Source organism: Takifugu rubripes, chromosome 1 (genome assembly GCF_901000725.2).
Source record: "Takifugu rubripes chromosome 1, fTakRub1.2, whole genome shotgun sequence".
Taxonomy (NCBI): Eukaryota; Metazoa; Chordata; class Actinopteri; order Tetraodontiformes; family Tetraodontidae; genus Takifugu; species Takifugu rubripes.
The window spans coordinates 8008162-8035768 of record NC_042285.1 but is presented as its reverse complement, the minus strand read 5'-3'; the positions used below and the strand labels follow the sequence as shown (position 1 = coordinate 8035768).

General features: G+C 39.9%; 1 protein-coding gene across 1 annotated transcript in view; it reads right to left on the bottom strand.

Moving 5' to 3' along the window:
• LOC101076389 (growth arrest-specific protein 7-like) overlaps nucleotides 1-27607 on the bottom strand; it is a 45817-nt gene that overhangs the window by 1145 nt on the left and 17065 nt on the right. Inside the window, exons 5-16 of the mRNA XM_029836054.1 lie at nucleotides 20735-20852; nucleotides 17549-17626; nucleotides 16886-16968; nucleotides 16131-16184; nucleotides 14139-14228; nucleotides 12709-12824; nucleotides 12441-12515; nucleotides 8045-8123; nucleotides 5773-5901; nucleotides 5077-5200; nucleotides 910-989; nucleotides 270-368 (exon numbers count right to left, since the gene is read on the bottom strand). Coding sequence (XP_029691914.1) covers nucleotides 270-368; nucleotides 910-989; nucleotides 5077-5200; nucleotides 5773-5901; nucleotides 8045-8123; nucleotides 12441-12515; nucleotides 12709-12824; nucleotides 14139-14228; nucleotides 16131-16184; nucleotides 16886-16968; nucleotides 17549-17626; nucleotides 20735-20852 — 1125 coding nt within the window. The remainder of the gene's footprint in view (nucleotides 1-269; nucleotides 369-909; nucleotides 990-5076; nucleotides 5201-5772; nucleotides 5902-8044; nucleotides 8124-12440; nucleotides 12516-12708; nucleotides 12825-14138; nucleotides 14229-16130; nucleotides 16185-16885; nucleotides 16969-17548; nucleotides 17627-20734; nucleotides 20853-27607) is intronic.

The following is a 27607-nucleotide window of genomic DNA, read 5'->3' as shown; positions in this document are numbered from 1 at the left end:
TATACCTGCCTCTAGTGGATAACAATGGAATCACAGGTTTGACGTTCCCACGGATTTTGTAGCACTGCGACTAATATGTTGTACAAACTAAATGTACATACATTTATATATATTATGCATTTATATTCATACCATTTGTCTGCTATTACTTTAAATTGTGGATTATTATATTCAATTGAGTTAGGGTGAGAAAAACATTTCTAAAAACTGAAAATACAGAAATACCAGTGAGAAGAAAATGCTGTTCTGATTCACACTCTTGTACTCACACTTTGGTTAAACATGTCTGTCTCATGGCGAAGGGTGGTGTACTGACAAAGATGCTGCCTGATCATCTCCACCCGCTCCACCTCCAACCGCTCAAGCTCCTGAGAACATAAACAGTTTTAGGAATGTCTGCACACTACCTGTCTCCACTTAATGGAAAGCAAAGGTCTGATGGTGTTAATTCCCAACACAAACTGTATAGAAACTTTAAATAATTACAAACGGATTTACAAGCAGGAGGCATAAAAGTCAACCTTAACCTATTCAAAATGTGACACCATGACAGATGTCAACATATAAAAGCCATTATTGATGGAAGCTGAAGCACTGGATATAGGGTTCACCTATTTTTGCAGCAAAAGTCACATAATCCGTTACATGTAACTTTTGTAAGTGCGCAAAGGTCTACGATTTACATAAATAACCTTTTTCCAGGTACAGTTCACATATGTGTATTACAAAACTATTCATGTTAGCTACCTTTATTACACCTAAAACATTATGACTGGATAAGGTGATCATCTACTACACTAAATTCAAATGGTGGAGTTGTAAGTGGAGTTGTAATTAAATACAACAGCAATATCATCATTCACCGTTGAAATGTTTGAAGCAGCAGAACCTAGAAGGATGATTTCTTACCAGACTTGTGGTAACTATTTCCTCAAACCATTTGGACTGAGACTGGTTATATAGGTCAACACACCGCATCAGGTCGTCTCCTTTAACAGAGAGAGGAGTTTAAACACGTTCGCACAAAATAATGACACAAATCGAAGCGTATATTCTTTCTTGATGTCTCATCTGATTATGCTAAAGAGAGTGGATCATTTAGAGTGGATTTGATTCAAAGAGGAAATGCTACCGGCGAATAGGTCCAACAGGTCCACAGATACACTCTATGTTAATGACATCCCATTCTTAATCTGTAGGGTTTATTATGCGGTTGGCCCACCTTTTGAAGCTAAAACAAATTAGACTTTTGTGAAGGCTTTTAACAAAGTTTAGTTGTGTTTATGAGGATAGCCAACCTTGGTACTCTGCTCTATAGGTGTTCTGTCGGGTCCAGATATGTACTCTGAGCAGGCCAGTCTAGACCTGTACCTCAGCATCAGCATTTGTGTAAATGATAAATAAACAAATAACAAATACCTTCAAATGGTAACTCCATATTCTAAAGGATAATAATGACTGAAGGTGTTTGATAAGCCGACAGACGCTGCATTTTTGCTTGTTTTGGCTATGCTCACCTATTCTCTCCCTCACACTGTAATCATCATCACAGTACACCAGACACCAAGAGCGCCACCGACAACTGCTGCTCTTCTTCTGGCTGGTTGCATAACCAGCATGGAGGAGGGAATGACTGTTTGTGTTTGTGTGTGTGTGTGTTAAGATGGATAGCTTCAATGGGGGACTGTGACAGCATGCGGTCGTGCCTGGTTGAGTCATGACATCATGGGCTGCAAGTCCACATCTGTTTATTGTTAGCCAGTCACTTTCTTTAGGTCACATGTCTCTTAAAAATAAACACAATACTCAGGCTCCACCTTCCACAATTCCTGTTTTTCTTTCCAACTTTCAAAACCATATATGCCTTATTGTGGGGCACTAAAGTGATAAAAATGTGGGGATTCATCTGGGCTAATTTACATACCTATATGTGTTTATCTGTTGGCAAGTCAAAAATTTACAGCCAAATTAACAACCCGTGAGTAAAGTGACAGGCAGCGTAGATGAGACAATGTAGGAGATGTGTAGCTATCTTTTGCATGTACAGACAATATAATGCGACCATTCGCCACAAGAGGGCAGCCTATTTACAGAAACTGTCTATTAGATTGGCGAGCAAGGATATTTATACAATATCATCTATCAAAATAACACTTTCGATCTTTCTTTTACTTGTTTATTTTACTTTGGCATGATTACTGGCTCCCACACTTTTGGTACTAAATGCTCCGCATGTATTCCCAATAAATAAACATTCAGCACCATAAAATAATGTTTGTGTTGCTTATCAAATGAATTATCTTCCTATTCCAAGACAGGTAACAGTTGCAAATATGCATCAGCATCTAAGTTTAACATTAAATCATGCTAGAGATCCAATGTACCGCAATTTCCGGACTATAGAGCGCACCTGATTATAAGCCCCATAATCTAATTTTAGAAAGAAAATCAATTTTGTATTTATACAAGCCGCACTGGATTTTAAGCTGCGGGTATCCCACGTAGTAATATGAAAAATTAGATCGAAAACATTCAGTACTGGTACATGTTTTCATTACCGTAAGAGACGAGTCACTGACGAGTGACAAACAGACAGGTAAGAAACAACAGCCACTCTTTTGTATGTTTATACAGAGACCTTAAATCCAAATTTTATCACGTCAAGATTTTTTAACTTAGCAACATAAAAAAATATATTCTACCGGTAAATGCTTTTTTTTCCTAACAGTGTCTGTAATGCAGCTACCTTGAAATATACGTTTGTATCAGCTACACACAAATTACGTTGTTTATGCTTTTTTACTCAAACAATGAACAATCTAAAACCCCCCGATGGTCCACCTCTAAAATCTTCTATTTTCATCGCAGTGGCGATTGCTTTTGCCTTCCGTCTGATTTGTACAGCGGAAACACCGCAGCCGCCTGCTCCCTGTGTGTTCACCCAGTCTTCCAGAACGTTTTCAAGCTCGGGCCACTTGCGATGTTTACGTCTAAAAGCTTTTGTCTTTTTGCTTTGGATCAGTTCTTTATGCTGGCCTCTCCTCCTTCTTACCATTGATTACCGTAATGTATGCCAAGATTACGCACGGCAGCTCAATTTCCTTCTTCAAGTGATCGCTTTTAACTTAAAAGTCGCATCATATGCTTTTCTTCTAGTATTTTCCATGTTGATGAGGGTTAGTAAAAATGACTGATTCACAATAGTTGTGAAAAACATAAATAAGCCGCACCGTAGAATAAGCCGCAGTGTCTAAAGTGTAGGAAAAAAGTAGCGGCTTATAGTCCAGAAATTACGGTAGTTTATTGAGCACACTCAAATAAGTCCTACAATATAAGATGACTGTTGCATTACTGTGTCTTTAAATAGCAGGAACTGCAATTTACTGCATTTAACTTTTCACAACCAAAAAATGTGCTTACTTCTTACTTGTATTAGGAAGTGGGCAAGCAATTCTAAAATTATCTTCCACGTGCCTAAAGATGAATAATACTTTCCATAAGTTTCTGCATATTTTTTTCTATTTTCTTTTATTTCCTGATGTGAGCACATCTGCAGGGTGCTATAGTACTGTGAGTTTGACCAGAAAGATGTAAAAATATAAAAGCAGAATTAACAATTTCAGAGGAGCGTCAGGTATCAGAGAAGATAAGACTTAAAATCATATTGTGGCCTCCCTCTGATCTCACTGGGGAGCAAGAGAGAAGAAGTGCAAGTTCCATAGGTATTTAACATTAATAATGTAATTTTGTAAATACTGGTAAACCCAGAGTTGATACAGTGAATGTGCAGTACAGTGAATGGCTCAGTCCCTCAGTTTGTCTTTGAAAAGTTTTCATTAAAAACATTAGCTTCATGTGGGGTTTTCCTCATTGGAGAAATTCCATTCTTAGTGGAATTTTACAATTTATCATTTCCATCAAAATGATGATCTAAAATAAAAATTCTTACAATGAGAGTCATATTAATCAGCTATATCAGTTACCCTATGCTGATGATAATTTGTGATCTGAACATTAAAGAATTCAGCCATGCCTTTCTGTTGTCAGTCTGTTGTGAATGGGTCTGCAGAGGATGTCTCAGACCCTATTCTATCTCTCACATTAGAATAAAATCTTTCATCTGGCTGATAAAAATTTTCACTAGTGTGAAAACTCAAAATCTCCACCATACAGACAAATCGGGCTAGAGAAACACTGGAGGAGGAAATCAGCCTATTCTGTTCTTCAGAGGGAGATCTGCTGGGACTGGAATCTGATTTGTTGCAGCCAGCCCAAAGCATGTGGATCATTCTCAGATGATCTCTGACAATGAATGACTTCCAGATCATCATGGCTGTGAGACAGACTTCTATTGCGCTCCCAACATGTTCAATAACTTGTAATCCCTTGAGGATAAGGACTGGAGAGGAATAGTGACTCGAGTCAAGCTAGACCTGAGACAGTGTGTATCATCGTTCTGAAAGTTTTTGGTAAAAGCCTTGACCTTTCTTTCAGGGAGCTGTTCAAAGTATTCAGCTCTTAATTCAAATGTATACAAAACACCTAACACTGATTCCCTGATCATTCAGGATTTTCAGTAAACTGCACAGCAGCAGATGGTTTAAAATATGTTTCTATGGCAAAACCTTTTGCTATACAAACCATGCTCCCATACATTACCATTTAACACAGCTAAGCTGTGTTAACTTCCCATTTTCCTCTCAGTTTGTTCACAAGTTGTCACCATGGTTGGAGAAGATTCCTCTGACACCCAATGGGTTCAGATACATCTAGAATTATTTTTTTGCTCTACTGAAATGAAAACAGTCAAAAATGTCTATTTAAAATGTCTGTATGGCTTAATCTAGTCTGTAAATGTAATTTTATTTACCCAAGAAGATTGACGTTCACACAGCTTTTAAGCATTTGGTTCTAGGCTTCATACCACAGAATGGTGATAAATTTAAAGGTCTCTTTGCTAATGTAGGAACATCTTGAGGAGGACCTCAGTAACATGATCAAAGGTAACAGTCTTCCTTTATGCCTGAAAACACCAACACAAAAACACCTATTTAACCTCTGACCCCAGCCCCTCACCTGCTTGTGTTGATTTCCTCCGAGCTTTCTTGATGTCTTCTTCGATTTTGCTACTGAGTTTGATCTCCAGCTGCTGTGTCTTTACCTCCAGCTCTTTCTGCCTGTCTGCGAGGGCTTTACGTGCCTGCCGAAAAAATAAACAGACTCTATTCAGAGTAACAATCTGATGCAACCCATAAATGACCTTACTTGAGTAAAATTAAGAATATGAGCTTGACGAATGACATTGGCCAAGGTAAAAGGCTTAATAAGTACTTCCTGAATAACAGTTTTGAAGTATTTGACAACAAAACTGGTTCTCTCGCAATAATTGCCCTCAAAAGTAAGTAGGGTGCTATAGAAGCATTGTAAGGAACATTATTTCATCAATAGTAAAAGATCTGCAACGACTCCCAGGTTTCACTCTTCCATTCTTCACAGTCCAAACATTAATATTGTGATATTAAAAGCATCATTTCATTACTGGGTTACAAAGATAAAGCTATTTTACTATGGTACAACACAAGCAGAATCTAATTTCCTGTCCTTGAATAAATGCTCAGTTGTTCATCAAAGACTGTTTCAGTGAGTGACAGATGGATTTGCAGTCACAATATTAAAAAACATTAGAGTCAGTCCAGAACCTAAGTCAGTGAGATGATGCCCTAAATCTATCTGCTTCTATAGTAGAACTGATCTAATGTCCCCATCAGCTACCTTCTCCACAGCAGCGTAACGGCTGGCCAGCTGCTTCCGAAGGTCAGAGATGTGATGGTCAAACCGCTTCATGTCCTTCTTAAAGTTCTCCCTGAAGGTCAGCAGAGGTTTTTCCACTTCACTTTGGAGCTGCTCAAAACAAAAGCATATTAAAACTCAACACTGGCATCAGGTAAGAAGAAAGAAGAAACGGGGTTGGTCATTAAGCAGAAATGTGACAAAATTAAAATCCAGTTTCTGGCTGTTTGATGTTGAAATAAGACCTAATCTTATTTAATCTTATTCACCCCATGAAGCGCATACTCCATGACCACAACTGGACAATTAAACTAAATTTATTGCTAACATGCTCTACAGTACAGTTTTTCTTTCAGTGTCCTAAAAAGTGATTTTTCACATCATGAAATCTGACCTCTGTTCCAATTGGATGAAAACAAAATCAAATACCATTGCTTCCTCATCATTATGCAGATTCTGGCTCAATAAAGCATTACTGTTGCTAGATTTGAGCTCCTTTAGCCCTGATATTTTAACTTTAACTTTGAGGAGCAAGTGCTGATAATTGATATATGATCTTTATCAAATAGATCATGCTGGTCAAATGTTGAACTGGTCAAGATTTCTACTCAGTTCCTATCTTCTCCTGTGGAATGTTGGGGCTGCGCCTCAGATTGGCACATCTCTAGATGTTAACATTAATGCTTCCATTTCCCCAACCTCTCCAGCTCTAATCCAGGCCTGCTTTTACATCTGCTGTCTGACCTTACATGAAAAACTGACCCAGTGTTTTGTTCCATAGAAATCCCAGTGAAATCCCCTAACTTCAGAGAAAGTGCACAAGGAAATAAATGTAATTACATTTTTATTAATGTTGCTTAATGACACACACCCTTTTAAACCCTAACAGCCTAATTTATATTAACTAATATGCTGGAACATACCCGCTAAATTATTGATGGCACTAAATGTGTTAAAACATTAAAAGTGGATGACTTAAAGAGGCAAAACACACAACAAAACAACAACTTTCCTTTCTAAAATTATGACCAGGATACTCGAGGTAATCCAAAGACCTCCGGGTTCATGCAAGAATTCCTTTCTTTTCCTAAAATGGCTCCGTCTGATTTGTGACTGAGTGGCTAGTGTCAAACAACATAACTGATGCGACTTTTATTGCGATGTTTGACTCCTCATAAAACACTCAGACCAAAACTATTTGTTCACATGACACCGTGTGCACTCAAAGATTCCAACCAGCATTTATCCAAAGTGGTAACAATGACAGCCAATGAGAGCAGAGAACACAGGGTGGTAGAAAATCATAAACAGAAACCCCAAGAGCAGCATTACTGAAAACGGACCAGATGAAGATCTAACTCCAACCACTCCCTCTGGGAAATCAATGCTGACCCTGCCTTCCACTCAGGAAAACTCATTTAGCTCCCTGTATCGGTGCTGTTGTGAGAGTAACAACACACACTGATTAATGTAAAGATCTAATTTCATCTCCTCCTTCATCAAGTCTGTCTGGTACAACACTACACGTTCTCTTCAGGACACTTCAGGACAATATCAGTGAAACACTGGGGCCCCAACACAGTGTCATTTCAGCAACAGCAATCTATTCTTTTACTCAGCCCAGCGGTTCATACTGGGCTGCAAATAGCTCTTGATCATGCTAAAGTTCACAGACTGATGTTCAACAGAGACACTCGTCTCATTCCAACACCTGGCTCATTCCAACTGAGGCTTTTTTCCATGAATTCATGAATATCAGATGCATGTTTACAGACAAGAACTGAGTAAGACCCCATCACCTCATATCCCTGCATTATCCATTGCTGACTATAAATTCAATATCCAGAGCATACAGTGCTCATTTAGAGATGCATATAAAATTAATACAGAGATGTCAGTGATGAGGAAACTCTCTAAATTTGCTCAGGGTAATATGACTCAAGGCAAAACTATTCTAATATTATATGAATCATCATATAACAACATTTGGTTGATGACTGAAAAACCTGCAGACTGATTTCTAAAATTAGCCAGAGTAGGGTGCAGAAAAGCACAGGCCTCACATACGGTAGGGGGGTAGCTGTTTCCAGCTGACATCTGGACAGTTTGTATGGACTTTTCCTTTCTAAAGGGAACGTATGCCCTGACTTCACATAACATTTCATCACTCAAATGCTTATAAACAGGTAATGCATGTGTGACTATTATATAAAGCACAGGAATGACACTGGTGGAGAAAAGCCTGATGAAATACCTTTGAAGAGAACTTTAGGTGAACCTCAGCTTCATCGGCCAAGCTCTTTTTTAGCTGAGCCCAAGCCTCCCCCAGAGTGCTGTGGAGAGATAAAGAGAGGTAGATGACTGTATGTGTGTGTGTGTGGTTAATATTACTGAAAAAATGGCCATACACACTTTAACATACAAACATGCAGGGAGGGCAGACAGCACTACAGTACACATAAGTATGTACACATGGGGTTCAACAGCAATGCTAGTGGAAAAGTTCAGAGATATGCAATAACCATAAATGTGCAGGTCCACAACCAGTTCAACAGATGATGAAGCTGTGTGGAACAAGAGATATGCCTCATTTCATCCCCCTGCTCTCCAATACAGCGAGGGACAATAACACTGACAAGACTTGTATTGTTCCAGATAAGTATTACAAATAAGTGCATGACGTAATGTTCCTCTTGTTTGAAATCAAGAGTGGTGAGAAAAAAGCGTGTTTCTTCAAATGGATGACTTTAAAAAACAATCCAGTCAGCAGGGAGTAATAAGGAAAACATGGAGTGCAGAAATGATGGGTGTGACTATGAGTTACTTCAAAGCATTGTCCAGCATAAAAGATAAGTGGAATTCATTCAGAGGGACATCACAAATATTCTTGTCTGGGTAGGGTCTTAACACCTACAAGTCTCCGCTATGAAATAGTATCCCATTTTTTATTTATGGAAAGCAATATCTGGAATCTATATCTTGAAACAATATCAGACATTACAGTGGGGCCTCTACTTACGAACGTCTCTACATGCGGAATTTTCAGGTTACGACACGTCTCAACAGGAAAATATTTCCTCTTGTTACGAAAGTAATTTCAGGATACGAAAGGCAAAAATACGCTACCGCTGCTACTCGCAGCTCGCGGAGTTTAGCGAACGTAAACTTGCTTGTAGCTGCTCTGCCATTGGCTATCGCCTAGCATCTTCCTGTCATCCCTTGAAACAATTTTCAATGTAAAAGACACTATAAAAATAAAGATTGATTTGATTTGATCCCATTGGCTAGGAGGGACGTCAATATGGACAGGTATGTGTGTATCCCAGCGTTGTCTTCGTTTAACTTATTCGCTATGGACACCAGGAAAGTGATGGAGAAAATTGAAAAAGAAGAAAAGAAGAAGAAGAGAGCCTTTTTGTTCATACAAACGAAGCAAAAAATAATAGAAAAGCGTGAAAAAGGGATGCGTTTGGTTGATCTCGCCAAAGCATATGGCCGTAATACATCGACGATCGGCACGGGATTTATTGTGGGTGTTCAAATGTTTGTCCATTAGATGGCGGTGTTACCACAAGTGTTAACGTTCGTTGCTAGTAATGACGGCTAATGTATGATTAGCCTGTAACAAAGTTCATTTTGTTCCTGGAGAAGCCTTGCACTGAATTCCTACATTTAATGTGCGGTAATCTAATTGTAACATGTATTTGTTACATGTTTTGATGCATTTTTATGATTTAAAAAAAAAAATGATGTCCAAATTTTGGGGGCTTGGAACGGATTAGGGCAAAATGCGTCTCTACTTACATAATTTTTAGGTTACAAAACAACTTCCAGAACCAATTAATTTCGTAAGTAGAGAACCCACTGTACCAGAAAAAACATGTTTAAATCATGTATCATTCCTTGCAAATCAGTTTGTCAGAGGAAATAGATGACTTACTGGACATTCATCTCAATTTTGAGCAGCTGTGCTGCGAAAGCAGATTCAACAGGCTCACAACATAAAAAAAACAATTTATCCATTTTATAAACACCAGCAAAGCTTTCTGATTATTCCAAAGTGCAGCACTATTAATAATAGTTGGGGATAATTCATCATGAAAAATCTCTTCCTCCACTGTCAGCACAACAGCACATTATTTTTTTGAGATTTATAAATACGCTGTCTGGCCAAAAAAATGCTGCCACCAAAAAAAGTCAACACACTGTGGACCACACTTTGTTGGACATTTTTTTCCGTTGTGTTGCATTGTATTTTTAACCAAGATCCTGTATTGATGATGGGAGAGTTTGACCATTGTGCAAAGCCTTCTCCGGCACATCCCAAAAATTCTGAATGGGGTTAAGTTATGGACCTAGTCATGGCCAATTCATCTTTCAAAATGGTGCCTCCTGCTCCTTATACCAGTCTTTCACAATTTGAGCCTGCTGAATCCCGGTATTGTCATCTTGCTATATGCCATTGATGGAATAACCTGGTCATTCAGTATGTTCAAGTAGTCAGCTGACCTCATTCTTTGGATCCAATGACGTTCTTCCATTCCAGAGTCCAATCTTAAAGCCTTTCTTTCTGATTAGTCTTACCGATTAGTGGTTTTCTTAATGCTACACAGTTGTTCAGTCCTAATCTTTGAGTTTCCTTCATATCACCTGTGTGGAATTGCTCTTACATTCCTGATCACATGACACACATGACAAACAAGCAAACATGAGTTCTGAACCCTGTTGTTTTTCTACAATTTGATTTTGCCATACATTTTCTGACCACAGACAATGGTTCACCACTATGCTTCTAGTTGTTAATACATTGGACAATTTTTAACCCAATTTTAGTAGTTTCTGTGATCTTCTTATAAGTTTTATTTGCTTGATCCATGCCAATGATTTGACTCTCCTCCAACAGACCAACATCTTATCCATGACCACAGAATGTGACCTCCAACATGGTTATTTAAGAAACGAGAAGCTACACATTGCATCAGTTGGACTTAATCACTTGTTGACAGCTGAAAGAGAATCACCCATGAAGTAATTATGCAATAGGAGGCTTCTTCTGTATTTGCTTAATTAAATCCAGGAGGTGACTTTTTTGGACCAGACAGGGTGTATAGAACTGTATGACAACAAGATGAATGATAACTTCAGGAATAAACAGGCAGCTGTTTCTAGGCTACAGTAGGAACTGGTGGACAAAACTCTGCTTGTCCAGTATGACGGCAGGGCTGGCCTGAGGGAGAAAATAATGGAAGTATTGTGTTGTGCATATCTGACTGTGGGCAGATTGATCTAACTGGTATAATCTGGATTTTTTATGAGACAACTCCATCCTACTCTGGGCTATTTATTTGTAATGGGGGGTTTATCCTACATGTGAACACGTGATAATCTGAACACCATCCTCTTGAGACAACAAATGTTTGAAAGGTGGTCTTACATCTCTCTTGTCTCTCGTCTGGTCTTCTTAACCGCTTAATCGCAGGGCCCTATATGAGCATTTGTGGGTTTGGTACCTTGCTCAAGGGTACCTCGGCAGTGCTCTGAAGGTGTTCTGGCACCTTCCCCTCCAACCAGAACACCTTCCATGTTTTGCCTACAATGGGGTGAGAACCCTCAGCCCAGTAACCAACAGACTGAGCTATCTCCGCCCCACTAGGACCAAAGGTTGTGAGGGTGAGTTGAATGTTTGAGATGTAGCTCTGGCTGACTTTTGCTGTCCCAGTCTAAACTGCCTGAATCACCTTTTTAATGTCATCTGGACTGACAACTGAAAGACAAGTAGGTCTCAAATCAAGTGCACCTGAATCGACGATTGTTTTAAAAAGTTTAGTGTAACCTTTGTGATGTATGAATGACATTTGAGCCTGTTGCTGTGGTGCATGCTGCATCTTTGTGGAATCTTTTAATGAGTTTAATTCAGATGACATGGGCGGTGTCTGAACAAATCACAGCTTCTTTTCTTTGTGGGTGTAAAGCTGCCTTCCAGGCTTCCTGTTAGTTTACTTTCCATGTTCTTGGTTCCCCACCCCCTTCAATAATTAGACAAAGACCTTCTCTCAGCATGATCTTTCCTTTCCTGTCAAGCTGCTGAAGAGAGGAGTAGCTGCTTTATCCCTGAAGGGTTTCCTTATAGTCCATTTTCCGCCAAAGCCCACCAATGCCCCAAACCTTGCTACTTTCATCTTCTACTGACCCTCCCGCCACTGTAGCTGAACTCTGCTGCAAGACAAAGCTACTGGTGATATACAGGAGCGCCACACTGTTTCAAAGAATCCCTGACATGGCCTTGAGACCTAGACTCACACCAGGTCACCTTATCTGTCTGGCAAGCTGACCATCAGATTGGCGACAAATTCCTTTTATTACTGAGTGGAGGACTTGTAAGTTGTTTCAAAAGTAAATTCTTTATTAAATATAGTAATTAACATGCCATTAAGTGGCTTTAAGTTCAAGTGGTTAGGGTTAGGGTTAGGGTTGCAACTGTAATAATGCTTTGAAAATGTATTGTATCATTTCACAATGTCTTCAAATAAAGGCTTTACTGTTGCCCCATAAAGGTTGTCTCAAGAGCAGGACATAATTTGCTCCCCTCAATTTTAACAAATAATAGCACTTTTTTGCTCAAGCTGACTTTAGGGACAAAGGTTGCTCACCCTTCTTCTTGATCTGCCAGAGGAATCTGAGAGAGCTTGGAGAGATTCTTGGCATACTCTTCTTCTATCTTTATCCTGAAAAGGAAGTAGAGAGTTTCATTACTCAACTACTAACGCCATTTTGCAACCTGACTATTTCCATGTGTACTTCATGGTCTTGTGCAATGCAGCGATGCACGAGGCAAGAATACAGAAAAAGGGAAACGACTTGTTGGGTCCTGGACCAGTGAAAGAAAAGAAAGCATGGGAGAAAACTGAGGAACAATACCTTTCTCGTATGAACTCGGCCATCTCTTTTTGCATCTGTTTTCCCTTCAGCTGTTTCTGCAGCAAAACGTCAAATCCTGTGACGCAGCTGTTGCTCTGGGCATCCCTCTTATCATTCTGTAATATTAGCAATAAATCAAATGGCAAATGTAATGATATTGATTTGATCAGAGAGAAATTAGCATGAAAAGGGTTATGAAAAGTTATGTTAAGAAAGTAAAAATGTGAGAATTTATCAATATTTTATAGATATTTGTATGATTTGTCCCTGAGAATTAGTAACACTATTAAAATAATATGTAGTTCAATATTTATCATGTCTATATACAGCAATTAATCAATAATAACAGCAATCAATCGTGCATGATCATGGGCTTACAGGGTGATTTCTCTTCTCTATAATTTTAAAGCTCCTTTCAGCACCTTGTTTTGAGACTAAAGTGTGTTTTGCTTTAAAGTTTAATTCTTTTTACCAATGTATGCATTTCTCAGATCAAATTCAAGGAACTTTACTCGCTATCCATCCAACAGATCCCATCACATGGGTCCAACAGTAAACAGCTGGCTTGCTGCACTCACATGTGTTGTGTTATCAAACCAAATGATAAAGTGGAATGTCTGTATGCATACTGGACAATGTTGCTATTTCTGTTTTGCTGGACCCCTTAACAGGGAAAAACCCTTTTTTTTTTAAAGTTTCTTTCTTTCTTCATGTGGTACTTTAATATCGTTTTTCAGCTACATCGTCATGTACACTTCAGGTTTTTAACTGAACTTTTCAACATCAAAAAAAAGTCCCTGCTAAAGCAATGTATTGTTTTTGCTCATAGGCCTTTGTTTGTTTACAGCAGCAGTTGCCTACCAACACAGCTGAAACCTGGAAGTGAAACAACCTGTATAGCTCATAGATCTACTCATATACAGCTAGGAGTTCTACAGAGAGAAAAAAAAATGTATATATATATATACACATATATATATATGTGTGTGTGTGTGTATATGTGTGTATATATATATACACACACACACACACACACACACACATTTTTCTCTCTACATACATACATACATAAATACATACATACACACACACACACACACACACACACACATATGGAACCATGTGACCTGTCAAGGACAAGTGTAAAAACAGCATTTTTTGTGCATTATTCCCATGTCCTCTTTAGATTCTTCTTCAGTTTAAATAGCTATTTTTTGGTGTACTTTTGCTATAAGGTTTGGTTTGCTACATTTGAGTGATGGATCATATTTTGATTGTGAAAGAGTGGGTTTCTTGTTGATTGGTGTGTAAGCTGAAGAGGCCAATATTGCAATTTCTGTGCTGTTATGGAACAACTCCAGATTAATAACATCCATACCATATTATGGCATTATTGGTGTGGGTGAAATGAATAGTGTAGGTCAATTTACCCAAAAGAAATCACAGTAGCTCCACTCTTTTGGCTTCAGCAGTTGTTGCTCTGTCATGCAAGCAAGGGAGGGGAACGTTACATAGTTGATCTGTGGAGAAAATACCAGCGGGAGAGCAGTTGGTTGTGGTGGTTTATGATGCAATAAACCAACATTGTTTTTATACCACAGAACTGTGCACTCAGTGCATAGATCAGGTATTCAAGGTATTTTGCACTCTGTTGGTTCTGCAACATTATCGCCTCATCTCCTGACGTCAAGTGCAAATGTATGGCAAATGTAGCAGATAACTAAGCAGAGAAAGCCTCTTAAAAAAAAAGACATATTAAATGAGCCTTCTGTCTTTGCCAAAATGTGGTGCCTTTCAGGTCGCTGCTCTCATCAGGAGTGATCAACCAATGTTTGACACAACATTCAAAACTTCTGATCTTTACCGAGAGCAATCAAGGGAGTTGAAACCCTATTGCCTTTGATTTCCCAAGTTAATTGTCTGTGGTGGCAACAATGTCAGCTGCAGTGCTCCCTGCTGTGAGATGCCTGCTTCTCCTCCACACTTATTAATAGGACAGTATACCATGCATGCCTAGGATGTTTCGTCTTTGGAACTTTTATGCCAAACTTTTTAATTCTTTGTTTAAAACCTCCACATTAAGGTAATTACCTCTAAACTCTCTGCATTATTAATTTGGTGAAGGAATAGCAGATTTCCTTTGGAGATTCTTAAACTATATGATCAGTGTGAGCTGCTTTCAAGTGGTGCTAGAAAGATGGGGAAAAGGTTTCTCTAAAATCTATAGTGTTAAAGCCCCTCTGTTTTTTACTACAAATAACTGTGTTACATTGATATCAATATCTGCTAAACAGCTCAATTTCACAAAACAACATTGTGTATAAGAAGATTAAAAGGCTGAAAGGTGACCAGATCTTTGGTCCAGTATTTAAACCTGGGGGATCTGCATGGAAGAAAATGAACAATTTGAGTCAAAACCACAGAAGGTGGCCATTCTACGTTTGTCATCGTTGCCACTATGATGAAAAAAACTGTAAAAGTTTTAAGGTTAATATAGTACATTGTCATGCATCCAGGCCATACAGACTCAAACTTCCCTGGGAAAACAACTAGACCTTTATCGTCTCCCACATGCACTCCAACTATCAAAACAGCTTGTTGATTGCAATTTTCTAAAAAAAATCTTGAGAGATCATGATAAGTTTGTTATAGTATTTGGACTTTGCCGAACATTGATCTTCACCAAACATTATTAGCTTTCTCTGTATTATAACTTTTGGACTAAATTTTGGACAAAAATAAAAACAAACACTTCAGTCTTGTGCTTCAGACAGTCTTTGACAAGAAGTCTTAATGATAAATCACAGTACAATACTAGTACCGGTGCAAATTCTGCCCACCTTTCCACAGAGCTGGTCATTACATGGTGCTTTTAATCATTTGTATAAAAACACCATTAACATTTGTCGCTAGTTTTGTGATGTTTTGTGATGGTGAGCAGAAACGGACCTCAGCACAGATGTAAACAGTGGCTAAAAACTAAGTAAATAAAAACCTAGAGAAAATATGTACCCTGCAGATTGCTCTGGAATAATTTATCCCCCAACATACCGGTACACCCCAGAACACAAGCAGTTAGTTGGTTTAAGCTGCTAATATATGTATTACTTAAAATAAATTTAGAGAGATTCCATCCCACTGCCTAACATGACTGGCTGTGTTGTAGCAGTACATCTGATATTTATCAGGTGTGAAGAATGTTACAACCTAACACCAAAGCAGAAAACTAGATGCTGTGTGTATGACTATTAAATTGCCAAAAAAGAAACAAACAAACAAAAAAACACTTGATACAATAGGATACAATCATGAACATTGGACTTCAAAAATTTTACAAGTTCTCCTCAGTTCATATCAATCATTTGGGCTACCAAAAGCCACAGGCAATCATCAGTGTGGTAAGAGTTAATCGCCCCACTCACCGTGACAGTGCTCTCCTTGCCCTGCTTTCTGGTAGGCGACGTCGATCCTGGGCTCTGGCAAAAGAAAAAAGATGCTCCCTCAAAACTAGCGCCCTCCATGTCAGACGTGCGAACGCAGTAAAACACAGCTGTATTTCCTTGCGGTCGCAGTTAGTGGTGCTCTGTCTAAAATTACTGCTGCTGTTGTGAATGACTGTGTGTTTCCAGCGCTTGAGCTTAGAATAATACATATGTGGGAATAAGTGTGGATCTGAATGAGATGTGTGAATGGATTGGACATTGAATCAGCAGGTGTTAAGAGTCTGTTCATATGGTCTGAATAATTGTGTGTGTGTGTGCAGTGATTTAGATTAGGATAACTGCAGCCTGGCTGCCTTGTTAATTATGATGGAGGGAAGAGATACTGTAGGCAGGATTAATCAGCTCTAACTGACATCAGCCTCCATCTTCATAAAACGGTGAGGGGGTTTGATGCGTCTGAATATTGTGTGACATTTTTGTTGTGTATAAAGGGGGAGCTTGTGACAGACCTACGGAAACATCAAGAATCTTAAAAATGTATTCACTGCCATCTTTTTTGTACTAGGTTTATAATGTAGTTTTGAAATTAGACCATGAAAAAAAGTCCCAACAATTTCTAGAAAATGTTATTCAACTCAACAATAATCTGTCAATCCAGTTTCTGATTGCTGCCGATCCAAACAGACTTCGCCACATTGTCAAGAACTACAAAAAAGAGAATCTGGTATCTTTACCTGCAGCTCTGTACTGCTTTTCCTAACCAGGCTGTTGTGCTCCGCATGATGCAGGGGACTGCCCCCCGAGTGAAATCCATTCACTAAAACAAAGAAGTGTATCCTTTATAGCTTAAACATAACTCAAACCACTCTTTGTTGCACATTTGAGCATGCTAAACCAATAGATAAGGTTAGCGTAGATCACTGTTATGTATCTAATGTTCTTTTGAACACTGGAGAAGCCTTAGAAGTCTTTGCAGAAGGTTTGTTGCCAGACAGATATGTAAAATGTTACTTCCAGCAGTGACTGCTGTGCTGTGGTGGTGTATATTGTCTTTATAATTTTTATTCCTTTCTCACAGCCACAGGAAGAAACAAGGGAATTTACAGTGAAAAAAAAGATATATCAGGGCTGCCCCCAACATTCTGAAACTTCACTGAGTAGAAAACCTTTATCGTCCCTGTACAAGTTTTCAGAGCCCAAAGAAAGACAGAGGAGGTCTCAGTTCCACCATTGAGGCTACAGATGAAATTAGTCACAGAAAGTATGTGCTTGGTGTGCATGAACGATTGCTTTGTACCACTGTGGAATTCTTGGTGAATTCCCAGCCCCAGGCTACTAATTCTTAAGGAAGCAGTAGTGACAGAGAACTTGGATGGGAAGAGAGAGAGCTGCAGTACCTGCTGGCAAGCAGGTCTTGTGTCGTAGAGACATCTTAGGAGTCCCGGGCGTGCTGGACGGTCTCTCCCATGTGGTCTCTGTTTGGGAGGAAAAGAAAATAACATTGACATTAGTAGAGCAGCAGCAGCAATATCCTACTATTTCTGTCATTTTGTCAGGAGTGGTAAAGCTATTTATCACAATCTGATTTATGCGCTGGTCATACTTCATCAGTTAAACCAGAGGAACTACAATTAGTAACTAGTCAAGCTGCACACTACCTTGTTGAGAGATGTGATAATGAATTCCTTCGCAGCTGACTCTTGAATCCAAATGGACAATGACATTATTAAATCCCTCCATGCCATGAGGTCTGGCAACAATTCAGAATGTAAGGCCACTATATGTGAACTTCTTTGTTTATGTCTGTAGACACTCTACAGCAGGATTTGCAGGCAGCAATCCACATCATGTGAAAATTCCTCCCTAATGTAATGCAATTTGGGTGTTGGCATGAAGAATGGTAGTGTATCATACTGAAGAAACTAGATATTGACACATTGCATAGGATGAAGCATACACTGAGCTGAGATTTACTGTGAAGCTGATTGTTCTGACCCACTGAATCAGCAACATTGGCATATAGATGTGAAAAACTAGTCAATCCACTACAGCCTTATCAGTGTACCTGTGCTATTACAACAGAAGTTGTCAGCAACAAAATTCAAAAAGTAGAATCTGATAAATTCACCTTTTTTCTAATTGCTTTATTACCGGTATCACTCCTGTTCCCAGATTTCTTGTGCTGACCTTAATTTCAGTTCTGTCCAAATTGTAATCAATTATCCATTTACTGTGAGCACATAAAAAAGGGACGGACATAGAAAGTGCTTTTATTTCATTTGGGCCTTTTAAGCCGCTTCAGGTCTCATTGGTGCTGCCGAGCTGAGGATACAGCTGAGGCAAGCCCATCAGCTCAAATGACACGCATGGAGGGAATGAGCAGCAGCAAGCTTACAAAAAGAGAGCATGGCTTCACGTTTGAGCGCAGAGTCTCAATTTCTCTTCACTGGGTTGTCAGCAACAAGTCAATATAGTGAGGAAAAACAGGACATTGATATAGGCAGAATTACACTTAATCTATTTATAGCAGCTCTGGAAAGCTGGTTCTTATTGTGGCTGCTAGCTTTGCCAACACACAAGCAATCATAACATAATTTACACAACACTAAGCATGTTAATAATATGCAATTTAAAAGTCCTAACCAAGATGCAAAGTTTCAATGCTTTCAGATAGATATCATATGAAATTATAACATCTGAGATAGTTTAGGTTCATTTTACTGTCAAATATGCACTTGAAAAGCCAGCTGTTATTTGGTCAGCAAATGGATTCTCGTGGAGGTGACGGATCAGATGCGAATGCTGTCCAATTCACACCTGCTCATGTAATAACTTTTCTCTGAACTCATTGCATAGCAGTCCTTTCCTCTCCTCCTCTCTCCCCCTTTGCTCTCCTCTCCTGTAACACCTTTTCGTCTTTAGTTTTTGGCTTCTCTGTCTTTGAATCTATCTAAATAGCTGTGCACTCACCTCTGACAACACTGACCACTTCAGTATTAGATGAATATCTTCAGGGTAACAATACATAACAATGTTGCACATGTGTGTAGCTTATTTGCATTTATTATTTATCTGTCTATTATTCTTCTGTCCTACTACCCTGCACTATTTCCCACTCACCTCCTCCTTTACCCCATATGAGATTGCTCCTGCAAGGGTTATTCCTGTTAAAATTATTTTTTTGCTACTGTTGCTTGCTGAGGGATAAGTAAAGCATCTCGAAATAATTTGGATTGAAAAAGATGTTAGATAAATACGTTATATTCACTGAGAGTGATAATGATGAGTCTTGCAAAGGAATTATCAGTCTAGTTTTCACGTCAGATTCTGTTGTGTCACTACTTCAGACTAACTACAGAGAAAAGCAGTGAGGATATTTCCCTCAATGGAAATGGGAAATCATAAATGAACAATCATCAGCTGATTTAGAAAGGAACAAAATAAAAACAACACTGTAGCATCAGATCACCATAATGTGACAGAACATTAATGATTAGAGAAAAAAATGCCCTAGTTAATGCCATGACTATATTTAATTCATTCATCTGTGCTCATTGTTTTGGTGTTTGCTGCCATCTTTTTTTTAAATCAGTCAGGTTGTTGCCACAATAGAGGAATGTCACATCAAAATTTAATATAATGATTGATTTCAATTAAAAAAAAGGGAGAAAAAAAACACTGAGGAGGATCTGAAACAATAAAAATACAAAATTATTTGACTGGGTTAGGTTTGTGACCAACTCAATTGTCAGACTAGTAAAAGAGGAGAGTCTGAGGAGAAGGCTGCACCCAGCAACACAGTAAGGGAAATAGCAAGAAAGTATGAGAAAGAGTTGATTCAAGGACGTGCAGCCTGCGCCCACGCACATTGCTCCGTTGCCACGGTGATGCTGAAATACAAATCCACAAATGGCACAGGATGCTACGTAATCTAGCTGAACTTTAAAGAAACAAAAGTGAGACCCATTGAAAACAGGAGCGATGTTATAAATAACAGCTATCAAACGAAAATGTTATCAGATGGCTTTGTGTGGAAGCAGATGCTGTGATGAACAATTCAAAAGAACCACATGCCTCTGGTTTAGTGAGCATGTGTTAGTACCAAACTTTCATTTGTTCATGCAAGCGGAAGCAAAAAAATAAATCCTGGAGAATTTTTGTGTCCACAGGGGCAAGTTTTACAGCACCACAACCACACGGCCACTTTAAATGAAGGCTAATGCACACAATGTCTCTGTGGCACATTAATCATGTTCTGATTCTGTCCCTCTGGAATATGGTGCGTTTTACAACGCCGACACACACAGGTGGTACAGATTGGCTTGATGAATGCAGGAATAACACAAAGATTAGGTTGGAAGAGTGAGCTGAATGCTACAAACACAACTATAGTTAAAAACAATGTTAACTGCAATTTCTAGGACTGTTCTGATTATCACATTTATTTCATATTTAGTTCATATTGTGTTCCAATTTACTGCATAGCAATGTAACCCTTTGCTTTCCTTGCCCAGTGATTGCAGCAATTGAAGATATCTACTCCCACTGAGGCAGACTGTGTGTTTCCAGCAGTTGACTCTCACCATTGTTGATGGTGTTGACATAGTATCGCCGCCCATGTGGTGACATGTAGCATTTCCACTGAGGAGGCAGGGGGTCTTGCAGGTCCTCGACTGGGAGCTGACTCAGAGATGCAGTCCTCTGCAAGAAAAAGCACAAACACCATATCAGCTAATATTAATAACTGACAAATCATCAATTTGCACTCATAACAAGGCTGGATTTCTCAAGAGTATCACAACTGAAACAACAGCTAGTTAAAAGAAAAACAAACATTAAAAGAAGATGAAACTAAACCACTAAAGATCAGGACAAACAAGACCATGCTGTAGAAGGTTCAATCGGGTTCTAATTTTCACAACACTTTCCAAACAAGCAACCAATGACATCATCGAAGAGCATGCTGAGCTGCTGCTGCAGAGATGCTGAGAGCAACGCCTCTGCATACCTCTGCAGCCATACTGATATTTTCAACACACAGCCGAGGACCATGGGATACAAACTACACACATATGTTTGTGATTAGCAGGAAAACAAGGGATTGGGATCACTGGAACATAGCAAAGATGTTGTCCAGAGACCAGGGAGAGCTGGATGAAATTCCATATCACCTCCAGCTCGGGTAGCAGGGACTTCATCTACTCATTAAATCATTTCGAAGAGTATCTTTTTAGCAAACATGCTCTGAATCACTGTAGCTGGTTGATGACATTAAAAGATCATCCCTTTAAAAGCCTTGCTTATTTCAGTCAAACCACATTTAGCACATTTGATAAAAATATCCAGGTGCTAAATTGACTCGCATGTAATGTAAGATCAAACAACAACATTGCATTATTAAGTATGAAATTTCAAAATAAATAAATAAATAAATAAAATTAAACAGTATCTGTGCAATTGTCACTCAATTCTAATAATGAAATCTTTTCTAAGTCCCCAAATAAATGATGAATTCAGGTCTACATAGACCTCCAGGATGATCATGTAACATATCACATTTGTTGCAAGCCAGTCAATGAAAACAGGAAACAGTTACAATTGAGGAAGTGGGTAATCAGCAAAACTCTAAGTCCAAATTCTCTTATGACTGAAATTTTTTGGGAGGCGTAGAGACCTTTTTGGAATGAGGTGGGTGATGGGAAAGAGGAATGAAAGACAAGGAGGAGGGAGAGTGCTGTGCAAACACTGATGTTCTTTTGCTGCAATATAGTTCCTCATGGAAAAATAAAGTCACTTTGATTGTTTGATTTTATTGAAACAATTCTGGAGGGGTTTCTGGGTTGTGTCGGTCTTTGTCCTGCAGGGGGTGGAAGGGAGCACAATTGGGTGCAGCTGCCGCTGCAGGCAGGGCACCTGTGGGCGATTTGCATCTTGTTGCCTATTTAAGCAGGTTGTGCCTGCCTGCGATGGGGTGTCTGTTCGTGTGGGGAGTGTGTCTGTTTGTCTAGTGTGGGTGTTTGTACATCTTCCTTCTGTATGTGAGAGGTGTCTGTTCGGTTTCCTTGGTGTTTGTAAGGGTGTCTGTTCGTGGTGAGGCTGTTTGGTTGCCTCCCCTGTCGTGTGTTGGTGCTCTGTATTTCCTGAAGGGTCGCTCCTGTTCCCAAGCTTGCGGTTTTCCTGGAGGACTGCTCCTGTTCCTGAGTTCCTGTCGCCCTGGAGGGCCGCTCCTGTTCCCGAGCTTCCGGTTTTCCTGGAGGGCCGCTCCTGTTCCTGTTCCGTGTCTCCTGGAGGACTGCTCCTGCTCCCCTTGCAGTCTAGGAGGACTGCCCCTGTCTTCAGTGTCTCGGGGCATGTTCGCGGTCTTCATGCCGTTGCTGGACCGGTGAGTGTGTTGCACCGGACTACCGAGTTCTCTGCAGTCCAGGGGGACTGCTTCGGGTTGAGGACTCACCGGTGTTCCGAGCTCCCCGCAGTCCAGGGGGACTGCGGCTGGTTGGGGACTCACCGATGGACCTGTGACGAGCGGACACTCCCTCCCGATCCCCCTGCGGTGTGTGCTCCCCTTCCCTGTAAATAAAGCTGTTGACCACTCCACCACTGTGTCCTGGCCTGCGTTCTGGTCCTGTACAACCCGTTTCTTAACAAATTCAAAAGACATATGGAATCTATTCGACCCTGTCAACGTGATGATCCATATATGATACGAGCTTTAAATATCCAGAATCAGTTCAGAAAATTATGTCATACTCTAGAGCACAAAACGGATGGAATATATGAATCCACAGTAATCCAGCATGATTTATGACCATGTAATTACACAGTTGCTTGGGGCATTGCAGTTGTTTACCCTTTGATGGTCACGGTGATCACTGTTATATTTCTGGTCATGTGCGCCTTCAAGAAGCAAATTTGATGAACAGTTGTAAGATAGAAAATCTAAAGCATTTCCAGTCAGTTGGTGACAGAGACTCATCACATTGCACTGAAGCAGAAAAACAATCAATCACACCACAGATACAGTTAGAATGAAGCTACAGCATGTAAATGTGTGGGGAAACACAATGGCCCATTAAGCCCCTTACACTTTGCACCAAAATAGTGCATTGCCCCGAGTCAACACAAGTCGTTTCATCACCGTGAAATGGTTGTCAAGGCATTTTTGGAAATTAGCATCTTTGCTAGGGTTGCAATATAAAAGGCGTCCTGGCTCAGCCTGCTACATTACTAGATGATGTCAATGTACCTGCTTTTCGCATTGTGATGTCAACAGAGACTGATCTCTGAAGAGCAGAGATTCTTTCAAATCTGTAGCTACACAATCTTTAAGGGAAGAACATACCGGTATGTGAAATATGTCATATTCTGAAAACCCCATCAATTTTTAGATAACCAACATGAACTTTTCAGTGTTCTAATTAAAATGTGGGGGGAAATGCAACACAGTAGCAGGAGCAGATCTGTTTAAAAAAGACATCGCATATGCATATAAATTCTGTTTTGATGGCATGTGGAAAAATCACAAATTAGCCAAAACAGAAATGACTTACATATGTGAACCTCTAACACTGATGATCATTAACCAATATAAAGTTAGATTAAAATCCTTCACCCTCAAGAGATTAAGGTAGGGGATTGTATTTGCTTATCCATGCAGTGCAATCACAAAATCACTGCAAAATGAAGGCCACCTCTTCAAATAAATACTTTCTTAATTACACGATAATATGGCTGCATAAAGTAAAATGAACAAAACTGAATGATTCCCATGTGGAGCACATGGTCACTATGAATAAACATCATTATTTTCAGTGACCTCAGTAACCAGTGGGTGACAGCATTCTGAAGAGGTAATGCATGCAGGCCATTACAAGTAGTAGGAGCTAAGTAAAAATTTGAAATCGTTGTACCGGTAGTCTTATTTTTTGGGCTGTGAAATGATCAAATCATTTAGATGAGTCCATTTAGTATTTATTGTTTGACTTTGTTGGCGGCATTTTTTACAAGCCACTCAGCAATTGTACCAGCCAAATTATCAGAGGAAGACTTACCTATCACCAAATCACTGTTCCTATGAGGGTGAACATAAAGTTTGCGTAGAATTGGTATCTAACTTCAAGATGGAAGTGCTTTAATATATTTGTGTAGAATGTGCAAACTATTTTATGTCAGTGAATTAGTAACTTTATGTCAGTAAAAGATGCTGTGAAACTGCATTAAAGTTCAATATTTTTATACATACCAGCTCTTGAATTACTGACATTGTGCAGAGTGATGGAAATAGCACTATTCGGACCAAAGGTCACTGTTAGCATGTACTGGTTACAAAGACACATTTTTCGAACAGGAATTTTACGAGATGGGCCGCTGGTTTGTCACGTGTTAACAAAAACATGCAGACTGATACAACAGTATTGTTTTTCTCTGTGCTAAACAGAAATGTCTCTGATGAGGAGAGGACAGACGGTAGTGGGCTACTCAGAGTCAGGGCACAGAGACGTTTCAAACTGTTTGGCCTTGAAGACATGCTGGATTCTTTATCTGGTTCAGTCTGCAATCTGCTGCACGTGCTCTCAAAAGAGCGAGCCAAGCTTCGAATGAGTGTTCCTCAGAGATCCAGCAGAAAGAAAAACACGCATGAGTCAGAGAGTGGCAGCATCCCGCTGATGTAAAGGGAGGCTCTCAGAGCCTGCTTCTCTCGACATATGCAACATTAAATAATGCACCATTCCAGATGGTTGACCCCGTAAACCCCAGACTGCCTTTGGCTCCACATTCACAGCATGCCAGAAGAGCCTGTGGCACAGAACTGGAGAGCCCATCACTGGCTCAGACACCGTGACAGGACACCACAGACACTGACATGTCTTTTAATTTAGGCTGGATTAATCATTACAGCAACAACATCAGAGGAACAAAAGAGACAAAAGCCTCATAGTCATTACTACACAATAAAAATGCATTTATAGCTGTCTGAGAGTGGCAAAAAACATTTTTATTTTGTTTTTTTCTGACAACCATGTGTATATTCTTGATACATAGTGAGGAGCAGCATTTGCATTTCAGTGTCATTGGGAGTCTCACAACTTCAAAAGGGTCATTTGATGATTCTGGTATTAAGGTTCTAAGGTTTCTGTTCTCGTCCCGTCTTCTTCTGCTTATCTGGGACCAAGTTGCGGAGGCAGCAACCTAAGTAGTGATGCCCAGACTTCCCTCACTCCAGACACTTCCTCCAGCTATTCCGAGGTGCTCCCAGGTGAGCCGAGTGATGCATTCTCTCCAGCGTGTCCTGGGTCTTCCTCCGGACCTCCTCCCAGTGGGACATGCCTGGAACTACTCCCAGGGGGCATCCGAAACAGGTGCCTAAACCACTGCAGCTGAATCCTCTCTACTCTGAGTTGTTCCTGAGTGACTGAGTTTCTCACCCTATCTGTAAGGGAACGCCAAGCCACCAAATGGAGGAAAGCTTATGCACAGAACCAGTGACAAAGGACAGCCCTGCCGAAGTCCAACATGCAACAGAATCAGGTCTGACTTACTGCCAGCAATGCGAACCATTCTCGTGGTCTGATTGTGCAGAGACCGAACGGCCCACAGTAGAGGGCCCATACTCATGGGGCACTCATGATTCTAAGGCTATGATTAGACATTGGATGGGTTCAGGTGAATGTTAGAGTTAGGTTAAGGCATGTAGCTATGATGGTTAGGGTTCGGATAATGAGCCGGGGAAGGCGAAAGTCCTCATCATGATAGCAGAAACAGGACAAAAGTGTGTGTGTGTGTGTGTGTGTGTGATTTTCACACACAGATAAAATTATTTTTAAAATGTGGACGATAAATATTTTTTTCATAATGATATAAAGAAAGCAAATACTTCTCTAGTCTTTGTGGAAATGCAAATTCTAGCAGATTATAGACATTTCCCACACATCTCTAAACACAAGCAGCATCTTATTATGGAAAATGAAAAAAATACCTCACGGTCTATTTGAGTACCACTGGCTTCCTGCCTGGAAAACCAAGAATAATTTGTCAAATTCCCTTGGAAAACATTTTAAAATAAATAGCTGGTCCTGCTTTGAGGTCAGTCACAGAATAACAATGCAGTAAATGTTGGCCCTTGACCTAAATTTTAAGTCTCATTTGATACATGCTTTTAAAATTCTGAATATTTGACCTTGACAGACTTCATCAAGATCAAATCCAATTAGTGGCAGAAGAGAGAAATAAAATTGGTGATAAATATGTAAACATGTATGTTTGTCTGTTTATACATTTTCATTGTTATGCTGATGACACTCAGCTTTATCTATCCATGAAACCAGAGGAGACAGAGAAGTTAGTGAAGCTCCAGACCTGTCTTAAAGACATAAAGTCCTGGATGTCTTCAAATTTCCTCCTCCTTAACTCAGGAAAAACTGAGGCCATGGTGTTTGGTCCTGAACCTCTCAGGGATAGATTAGATCACATGATCACTCTAGATGGTATCTCATTAACATCTAGTCTCTGTGTAAGGAATCTTGGAGTAAATTTTGATCAAAATCTCTCCTTCAACTCACACATTAAATTAGTCTCTAGAAGTGCCTTTTTTTCACCTGAGGAACATCACAAGGATTAGAAAACTACTGAACCACCATGATGCTGAAAAGTTAGTCCATGCATTTGTTACTTCCAGGCTGGACTGTTGTAATTCTTTATTATCAGGGTGTCCAAACTCTTCTTTAAGAAGCCTCCAGCTGATCCAAAATGCTGCAGCCACAGTTCTGACAGGTATTGACAAAAGAGATCACATTACTCCTGTACTGGCGTCGCTTCATTGGCTGCCCGTTAAATTTAGAATAATTTTTAAAACCCTTCTTTTGACCTACAAGGTCCTCAGAGGCCTAGCTCCATCCTACCTGGAGGAGCTAGTGACACCTTACCAGCCCAATAGACCACTCCGCTCTCAGAATGCTGGTCTACTTGTGGTCCCCAGAGATTCTAGGAGTAGAATGGGGGGCCGAACATTTAGCTACCAAGCCCCCCTGCTATGGAACCAGCTCCCTGTCCAGGTACGGGAGGCTGACTCCATCGCTACTTTTAAGATTAGGCTTAAAACCTACATCTTTGAAAAAGCTTATTGTTACTAATTCTGTAGTTCCAGTTATTATCATAGACAGACAAATTATCATACTTAGGGGGTCGTCTAATCATTAGGTTAACATCTTAGCTATGCTGCTATAGGCCAAGGCTGCCGGAGTCCAGAAACATGATCACCTGACAGGCCTCTGTCACCCCACTGGGTCATGGTTTCTTCTCTTTCCTCCTCTCCTCTCCTCCTCCTCATCAAGTAGACTATTAATGCTATTTCCTGTGTAGTTTTTCTGCCTCCCCCCTTCTGTATCCATTTACAGGTATCGCCGCCTTCAGAGTTGTATACTGACCTCCGACCCCGCTGACCCACTCAACCAGTAGCTTAT